The 9,330-nt window shown below is 63.8% G+C and overlaps 1 protein-coding gene across 1 annotated transcript in view; it reads left to right on the top strand.

Annotated features, from left to right (window-relative positions):
- The window catches only part of RXRA (retinoid X receptor alpha), a 19,903-nt gene extending 10,911 nt beyond the window's left edge, over positions 1–8,992 (top strand). Inside the window, exons 6-10 of the mRNA XM_004714524.2 lie at positions 710–839; positions 1,088–1,220; positions 3,050–3,141; positions 4,966–5,071; positions 6,267–8,992. Of these exons, the coding sequence (XP_004714581.1) occupies positions 710–839; positions 1,088–1,220; positions 3,050–3,141; positions 4,966–5,071; positions 6,267–6,414 (609 nt within the window). The 3' untranslated portion in view covers positions 6,415–8,992. The remainder of the gene's footprint in view (positions 1–709; positions 840–1,087; positions 1,221–3,049; positions 3,142–4,965; positions 5,072–6,266) is intronic.
- The last annotated feature ends 338 nt before the right edge of the window (positions 8,993–9,330 follow it).

Here is a 9,330-nt window from a genome sequence, read left to right as displayed (position 1 = left end):
TTGGAAGCCCCGCCTCCCCCCCTGGCCAGGGGACCCCCAACACGCAGGGTCCTGGGTCTTGACTGTCACTTACACCTCCTGATCTGTTAAAAGAAATTGTGTGTTTTTTTTTAAAGTACACAAGGTGTCCCTAGCACCTGTTTGGTGGGCAGCATGGCAGCCCAGAGATGCCAGGAGCCCACCGCCCCAGCCCCTTCCTCCTCCTCTGGAACCTCTGCCCCCAGGCCTGTGCTGGGCACCATGCAGGTCCATCTTGTTGCAGTGGCAATGAAGGACCTCAGACCCAGGGTTTCAGATGGGTGCATCCTCTGCTCAGGGTCAAGTTCCAATCAGCCTTCCTGGGCTGGGGACAGGTGGCCGGCCCAGCGCTGTCTGGAGGTTTCTGGGGAGGGTCTGAGTTTTGTTTTTGTCACTTCTGCGAAGCCTCCCTAGCCCCCAGATCAGATCTCAACCCCAGGAGGCAGGCCCCCCAACCCCTTGGTTCAGGCCCCTCAATCCCCTAATTTCCCCTCCCTCCCCCTAGTGCGGAGACCCCTCCAGCTCCGGGGTTTAGGCCCCTTAATCCCAAAGCTTTCTCTGCCACCAGCTCAGGGTCAGATGCTTATTCCTGGTCTCCCAAGGTCCCGGACTCACGCCCCTCCTGCGCCTCCCACCCAGTGGTGTGCCATCTCCCCTGACCTCCCCTGACCCCATGCCCTCTGCCCTGCAGCCCAATGACCCTGTCACCAACATCTGCCAGGCCGCAGACAAGCAACTCTTCACCCTGGTGGAGTGGGCCAAGCGGGTCCCGCACTTCTCCGAGCTGCCCTTGGACGACCAGGTCATCCTGCTGCGGGCAGGTGAGTGGGCTGTGCCGGGGCCCCTGTAGCATGGCCCTGGACTGGGCCCTCTGGGAACAGGCAAGTTCTGCCTCGAAGCCTCATGTTCAGTGATGTGATCCCTCACTGGGGAAGGGTCCTAGGTTCAAGACCCTCTGCCCAGCCAGCCCTCGGCCCGGGCAACCCAGGGGATCTCTGGGAAGGTCATGCAGCGGGCAGTGGCCCCTGCGCCTGACCCGGACGGTGTCCTGTGTCCCCTACTGCCCCAGGCTGGAACGAACTGCTCATCGCGTCCTTCTCCCACCGCTCCATCACGGTGAAGGACGGCATCCTGCTGGCCACCGGCCTCCACGTGCACCGCAACAGCGCCCACAGTGCAGGCGTGGGCGCCATCTTTGACAGGTGGGCAGGGCGGTGCATGCTGGGGCGGGCTTGTCATGCTGTCGGTGGGGTTGGGGGGGCTGCACCCCACTGAGCCAGCATCTGGGGGAGTCCTCTCGTGGTTAACCAGGTAGCCAGCTAACCAGGGAACCATGCGGCTTAGTTGGTTCCCATCCCTCGATCCCCGTGCACCCTCGTGGCCACTGGCTGGGCTGCGCACAGCGAGCTCAGCAGTTCCAAATCACGGCTGCTTCTCGGAGAAAGACGAGGCTGTCTGCCCGCTCCTAGGGGTCACTGTGAGTCGGCATTGACTCAGTGGCAGTGGGTTTGCTTTGTTTTGGGGGTTCTGTGCCGTGCGGAGGAAATAGGGCTTTGTTCCAAACGTGCCCGGCTGCCGCCGAGTTTCACAAGAGCGTTTCTGCCCCGACACGCCCGGGCCTGAGAACACCCCCCCACGGCGCCTGGGGGACTTGGCAGTTAGTTCTCTGTCCAGGTGTGCGCTAGCACTGCACACCTGACGGCCCGCCCGCACCTGCGCACCCCTCACCCAAGAGCAGGCTGACGGTGGGGGGGCCAGGCTGTCTCCCACAAGTTGCTCCTTTCGAATGCGAGGCCCACCCCCGTGCCTTGTCCAGGCGGCAGCGCCTGGGGCCTTGTGCATTCTGTTGGAAGGGAGGCACCGGGTCCCAGATGGGGAGGAACAGCTTGAGGGGTCCCAGGTGAGTGCCACAGCATGCCTGCGAGCCCTGGAACTTGAAGGTGACCGCCGTCACACCTGGGCATTAGAAGTGCATGGATCGTGCACACACACACCCCTCTCCCCCAAGGATAGCTGTGACTATTGCCACGTCCCAAGGGCATTACGTCCCCCACAGCAGCAGCCAGCGCGTCTCTTCTGACTCACAGTGACCGTACATCGGGTTCTGAGGCTGTGATCTCTGGGGAGCAGACAGCCACGTCTTTGTGTTGGTGGGTTTGAACCACTCACCTCGTGATTAGCCGTCCCATGGGTGTGGCCATTTTAAATGACACGCATGGTCTCTGACATGCATGTGTGTGACGGGGGCAAGAAGCTCAGGGCCCCATGAAGGAGGCTGAGGGAGTGGTGGGGCTCAGGGCCCCCTGAGGGGGGGGGCGATGGGGGCTGTGGGTGCAGGCTCATGGCCCTCCAAAACCATCTTCCGGGAGTCTGTGTGGGAAGCACACCACAGACCAAGGTGTTGAGGTGTATCGGAGGTGACAGGATGGAGGTGCAGGGGCCTCCAGGGCACACCTCCAGGTGTGTCCACCCAGGGCAGTGGACATCTGGCCCTCATTCCAGGCCGGGCACCAGCTGCCCCACCTCTGCCCCACAAGCCTGCTTGCCCCCATGTGTCTTCCTCAGTTGCAGCCCACCCTGCCCACCCTCAGGCCCCGGCACCCCAAACCTCCTCCCTGCAGCCCGACCTCCCTGACCAGCGCTCATGCTTTGGGAGATACTGGGCCAACCACTGGAGATGTGGGGAGAGGCCAGCGGGGGTCGCAGGGGCTGGTGGGTAGAGGGATGGCCCCTGGAGGACCCCAGCTCTCTGCCATGGGGCCTGGAGGCTGGCTCTGTGGTGGAGGGGCAGTCTCAGCAGCAGCCTGGCCCCAGCGTCCAGCCCCAGCCCCGAGGGCGGCTCAGCCTATGCAAGACCCCCTCGGCCCCCAGACCCTCCCACAGAGGTGCCGGAGTGAGAGGGGGCGCCCACCCTGGGAAGGGCTGTGCAGACCCCAGGCTTCCTCCCTCCCTCCCCTGTTCTGGGCAGCTGCCCCCACACCCCTGCGAGGGCACGGGCCCGTTGGCATGGCGTTTTCCTGCCGCCCCGCAGGGTGCTGACGGAGCTCGTGTCCAAAATGAGGGACATGCAGATGGACAAGACGGAGCTGGGCTGCCTGCGCGCCATCGTCCTCTTCAACCCGGGTATGGTGCCCCGCCCCGTCGCTGGCCCCGCCCACACCCGGCCCCGCCCACACCTGGCCCCGCAGGTGGGGTGGGGAGAAGGGCTCTGGGTCAAACGGGAAGGGGCGCCTCTAGCGGAGACCATGCGAATAGCCATGCGAACTAGGTGTCGCTCGCTGCGTTCTTGGGCATCAAAGCAACCGCCCGGTTGTCCGCCTTGGGGCCCTGGAGGACGCGCGTAGCCCCTGGGAAACTGGTAGCCAAGCCCGAAGCCAAACCGAGCTCGGGCCCCCCGCGCCCGGTGGGCGAGCCTTTCCCAGACACCTCCTCTTTTCTCTGATGCGCCGCCAGGGTCCTTTCAGTAAACGCAGCAGAGATGAAGGTGAAGGAAGGCAGGGACCTGGTGAAGGGGGTGCGAGGGGACACCCGGGCTGGGAGTCTGGGGTGCAGGGAGGGCACCCATCCTGGTTTGGGAGTTAAGGGTGCAGAGGGGACACTGTCCTGGACTGGGAGTCTGGGGTGCAGGGAGGCAGTGCAGCAAGAGAATGCGCTCCTGAGTTAGGGGTTGGGTGTGGCGAGGGGGTGCCTGCCCTGGAGATGGGAGTTGGGGGCACAGTGAAGGGGTTCCCATATTTTGGATCTAGGTGCGCTCCTGGAGCCCTGGGAATTCCCCCCGAGCTGTGGGGGGAGGCAGCTGTGGTGGGTGGGACCGGCTGTGGGCAGGGGGCTGGCCTGGGTAGTGTTCAGTACAAAGAGAGTGCCACAGAGGGGCTCTCCCAGGCTCTGGTGGTGGGATCAGCAGGGAAGGCGAGCCAGGGAGGGGCTGAGGTGGACACTCGGCCCTCAGCAGAGCTCTTTGAGAGGCACCCCTACCCAGGTCTTGCCCCTGCAGAAATCCTGTGACCACAGCTGATGCACTGTCCCCACCCCCCACCCCCAGCCCCTGGTGGTTTGAGCACCATGTCCCCATGTGAGCCCCTTCCAGGCGGGACTCCTGGCTGCCCCGGGTCCCCCACCCACAACTTCTGAGGCTCCAGGTGGCTCCAGGTCCCTCAGCACCCTGGTGGGGGGTGGGATTTATAGAAGGTGGGCAGCTTTCCCCGATCTGACTCAGCATAGCCACAGCCACCCGAGCTGGCTCCCAGCTGCCGAGGTCACCAGGGGAGGGTAGACAGCAGGCCGGTGGATCGCACAGATGGAGACCATGGTCAAGGGCGGCTCACAGTCGTCCAGCAGCCTGGCTGTGGGTGTAAGCCTCCCTTAGAAGTTTGTGGGACCAGTTGGGAGTCTGACCCTGTGTGGGGGTGCTTGTGACACATGTGGTCCCCGGGAGAGCCCTGGCCCTGCTGAATGGGCACCTCTGGTCCCCGGGGCCTATGGGGGCCCAGACCCTGCTGTGTGGGTGCCCAAGACCCTGAGGCCAATGGGAGTCCCTAACCTGCTTTATGTGGGCACGTCATTGACCCCAGGACCAGTGGGGCATTCTGACCCTGTGTGTGTGTCTGACCCTGGGGGTAATGGGGGCCTTGACCCTGCTGTATGGGATACCTATGGCCCTGGGGGTGATGGGGGCCTTGATCCTGCTATATGGGATGCCTATGGCTCTGGGGGTGATGGGGGCCTTGATCCTGCTATATGGGATGCCTATGGCTCTGGGGGTGATGGGGGCCTTGACCCTGTTGTGTGGGATACCTATGGCCCTGGGGGTGATGGGGGCCTTGATCCTGCTATATGGGATGCCTATGGCCCTGGGGGTGATGGGGGCCTTGACCCTGCTGAGTGGGATGCCCGTGGCCCTGGGGCTGGCCGGGCTCTTCGGTGGACTCTGGCTCCTTCCCTTTCCAGACTCGAAGGGGCTCTCTAACCCGGCCGAGGTGGAGGCACTGAGGGAGAAGGTGTACGCATCCCTGGAGGCCTATTGTAAACACAAGTACCCTGAGCAGCCGGGCAGGTGAGCACTGTGGCCAAGCCCTGAGGACCCCCCCCCCACCCCACCGCCCCTGTATTTGCTGTGCAGAGAGGAAGGGGCTGTGTTGTCTCTCCCCACTCCCAGACCCTCCGAAGGTAGGCCGTGGGGTGGCCAGGTCTGCTGTCCCCCGGCAAGGCCTCCCTCCCGGTATGCAGTGGACATGCAGGGGTAGGCATGGGCCATGGGGCTCCCCGTGTGGGCTCCTAGGGATGGGGCGATGGGGTGCGCAGACATGGTGCACACACGGTTAACTGTGCCCACCCTCTGCCTCATCTGGTTTGGTTTAAAGGGAAACTCCCCGGACTGAGGGACAGTGCAGCAGGGGGGAGCGGGCCTGTTTGTCCTGGCCACCCGCCCACCCCTGGGCCGCTGCGCCAGCTCAGCAGAAAACAGCGAGTTCCTGGCACAGCACCAGCCGCGGGCCCAGCTTCTGCCTGCATGGTGGCTCGGTGGGCCAGGCTGCTCCCCAAAGTCAGGATGAGGGGTGGGCTCCAGCCCCATGGCCCCTTGGGGACCCTCGGAGGATTGGGCAGTGCTGGGGGATGGGAATGGGGTGTGTGCCACTGGCCTGTCCCTACCCTGCATGCCTGTCCCCTGACCTCTGCCACCCTAAACTCCAGCCCCTGCCCAGGAAACGGCCCAGAAGGGGCAGCCCCTTTCTGGGCGGCAGGCAGCTGGCCTTTCCACAACTTGGTCTCTGTCCACTTTGGGGGAAGGGGTGCTGGCTAGGGCAGGGGAGCCCTCCTGAGCACCCCTGGTCTTCAGCGGTGTTGAGTTCAGCCCCCTGTCCTTGGAGCAGCTCAGCCTGGGCCTGCCTGCTCATCCCCACACCTCGCCGACGTGGCCAGGGCAGTGGCTGTGGCATGGGTGCCTTCTTGCTGCTTTCTCCCCTGCTTTAGTCCTGCTGTGGCTCCCCACTGCCCTCGGAGAAGGGCTTCTTATCTTAACCCGCATGTGCCCCCTAGCCCTCTTCCCGCGCCCCCCCTCTTCGCAGTTGACTGTGGCCATCCTTCTTGGGGTTCCCTGTGCACCCTGTACCCCTGCTTCCGCCCATCTTCCGACTAACCCCCCTGCACCCCGAGGGGCCCCCAGACCCACATCCAGCAGCACACTGGGGCAGGAGTTAGGCAGGAGGTTGACCTGCCCCTGCCTCCCCCACCCCCTCTCCCCCGTCCAGGTTCGCCAAGCTGCTGCTCCGCCTGCCGGCCCTGCGCTCCATCGGCCTGAAGTGCCTGGAGCACCTCTTCTTCTTCAAGCTCATCGGGGACACGCCCATCGACACCTTCCTCATGGAAATGCTGGAGGCACCCCACCAAATCACCTAGACCGTCCGTCTGTCCACGCCTGTCCCCTGCTCTGCTTGACCCGTGTGGCCCCCGGGACTCCCCGCCCGATACTGTCATTGCTCACCTCAGATGCGCCCTCCTCCTGTCCCTCTCTCTATACTGGTCTGTGTCCTGAGGCAGAGGCCGCCCTGTGGGGGCAGCTGCAGGGACGGCCGGGTCCAAGGCCGGAGGCCCAGGACCTGGGCTTGGCTGGCGGTGGCAGCTGGGAGCACCTTTCTCCTCTCCGCATTATCACATGCCTGGCCAGCCTGGGGCGCTTTGGCACCAGGAGGGAATGGTGGGTGGGCCAGTGTTCCCGAGGCCGAAGACCCCCAGTGTCCCCGAAGATGAGAGGGTGCCATCTGTGGCCAGGGTACCCCTACTGCTCACAGGGGCAGGGTGAGCAGCGCTTTCCAAAGATAACTTGCAGCTAGCCAAGCTGATCTTGGGGTGTGGGATTTGGGGGCCCACCCCCGACTCCTTGGTTTTCTCTGCATGTGTCCATGCACTGCCTGGGGTGACCCCCCCCTTCACTTTGGGGGCCGTTAATGCTTCCTCCAGCGCCCAGCAGCAGCTCCTGGAGGAGGTGGGGTCAGCAGGCCAGTGAGGCTTGGGGAACTGGGCCCATCAAGCCCAGTGGCCTCACTCCTGTTGTGTGGGCACTATCCTGGCCTCTGCTCAGGTGGAGGCCCCAGGCTGCCCTGGTCCAGCCTGTCCAGTCAGGGCCCTCTTCCACTGTGCCTGGGACTCTTGGGGGGGCTCTGAGGGCGTATGTGATAGTAAGTGTTTGTGGGGTGCTCTGATGGCAAGGGGGGGCTCTGTAGGAATGTGGCTCTGAGAGTGGGTGGAGCTGAGTGGGGGTGGGGCTTTGATGGTGGTGGGCGCTCTAGGGGTGTGGCTCTGTGTGGGCAGAGCTGAATGTCGGGGGGGCAGGGCTCTGATGGTGTGAGATGGTGAGTGTGGGGCCCTGTGGGGGAGTGGCTCTGAGTGGGTGGGGCTGAGTGCCCACTGAGTGCTCTGATGAAGTGGGGGTTCTTTCCCAGGCCTCTTCTCTCTTTGGGGCCTGGGCACTGTTCATGTTACATCTCGGACCTCTGGTCATTTGGGTGCCTGGGTAGGGCGGGGTCCGGCCCCTAGGGAGCGGTGTTCACTGCAGGGGGCGGGGGCTGCTTCTCCACCTGGCCCCATGGTTCACCGTCTGTCTCTGCCCCAAGTTGCCTGGGGGGGCCTCCACTCAGAAGTGGGGGCAGTCAGCCTGCAAGTTTGGCATGGGCACTTTTGGGGACCCACCCCCCTGCTCCCCATGTCCCTCTGTGGCCACCAGCCACGTACCTTCACGGCCTTTCCCACAAGCTGTGGCCTCCTTTCAGGGCGAACTTGCTGGCCTGTGACCTGGGCTGGAGGGGCCCTGGCCCGGGTCTCATTGGACTGGACTCTTCCGGTGTTTCCACCTGGGCTGTGGATTGGTTACTGTCACCACTGCAGCCGTCTGTCTGTCCGTCCAGAAAGGAGGTTGGTGGGGGAAAGGCATGCCGTTCTAGGCTAGCAGGGGGTCTCCTGAGCCGACCTCTATACTGTCCTTACAAATCTGGTTCAATTACGGTGATTTCTTTTGTAATTATTATTGTTATTATTATTATTATTATTTGGTGGGACAATCTTTAATTTTCTAAAGATAGCACTAACATCAACCTGGTGGCCGCCACCCCGTGCCTGTTCCCTCGTGGTTCAGATGGAATGACCTAGGACACACAGCTGCCCCCTCCGCCAGCCCCCCAGTACATCCTCAGTTGGTCCCCACCCCCACCGATGTCGCCAGGTGCCTCTGTGGCGGGAGCAGAGAGGTCACCACACCCGGGGGCACGGCCAAGCTCCTGCCATGCCCCATCAGGAGGCTGGCCTGCGGGAGGCCACCAGACTGCAGAGGGTCCCGGGCCAGCACTGGGCGCGGCCAGCGGCCTGGGGGGCACAAGGCCTGGGCCACCTGGAGGAGGCACCCGACGCTGTCCTGGGGGGCCTCGGCAGAAGACGGCGTCCTCTGATGTCCCCAACGCGGCCTCGCCCAGCGTGGCCCCCTGGGCAGCGGGGCGGAGTCCACGCAGAGGCCCTGCCCCTGCGCCCTTCCACGCGGGCTGCGCTGCGTGTCTGCTTACACTCGTGCGTGTAAGAAGTACCCGAAGACCCATCCTTGGACGAAATCCGGGTTCAAATGACTTTCTCCAGGCGAGGGGGGGGCGCATCGATTTTAAGATGCGCAAGGTGGGGGTCGCGGACCCCAGCTTTCAGCCATGTCTTAGCGGGGACGTGGGGCGGCCGCTTCGAGGGTCACGCAACGTGGAGGGGGCTAAGAGAAGATGTCTACAGCATCAGGAGAGGTTAAAAGAAATCTATTTTTGTACAAATGTAATTTTATCCCTCGTGTATACAAGGAAGAGATGCTGGGGGCGGGGGTGGGGGCTGGCCCTGCGGCTGCTTCGGAAGCCCTCCGGCCGGGTGCGCACCCCCCACCTGTCCGGGCAAGGCGCGCCCCCCGGGGGCGTGGGTGACGCGGCATAAAGGCTCTCTATGGAACACTGCAGACAGTGTGTTTTTCCTTCGCGGCACGGGGACGTCTTCCCAGGCCGATTCCTTTCTCCAGCCTTGCCGGGGGGCGGCCCCCCACTGGCTTTGGCTGTGAAGCTACTGCCCAGTGTGATGGTTCTTGGAGAGGCCGGTGCCAGCGTACCCCACCTCCCCTGGGCTTCAGCAGACCCCGGTCGTAGGGCTGGGGTGCCAAGACCGACCGGAGGGAGCAACAAAGTAAGCATATTCTAAAAGCATGACCTCCCAGCCCATCTGGGGATGGGGTGAGGATGGGGGGGGGGGCACTGCCAAGCCCCACCCCCTGACCAGAAATGGGCACAACTGCCCAGGCTC

Source organism: Echinops telfairi, unplaced genomic scaffold, assembly GCF_000313985.2.
Source record: "Echinops telfairi isolate 266 unplaced genomic scaffold, ASM31398v2 ScPeMD7_25;HRSCAF=90, whole genome shotgun sequence".
Taxonomy (NCBI): Eukaryota; Metazoa; Chordata; class Mammalia; order Afrosoricida; family Tenrecidae; genus Echinops; species Echinops telfairi.
The sequence above is the reverse complement of the archived record's forward strand: the minus strand, read 5'-3'. Positions and strand labels throughout refer to the sequence as shown.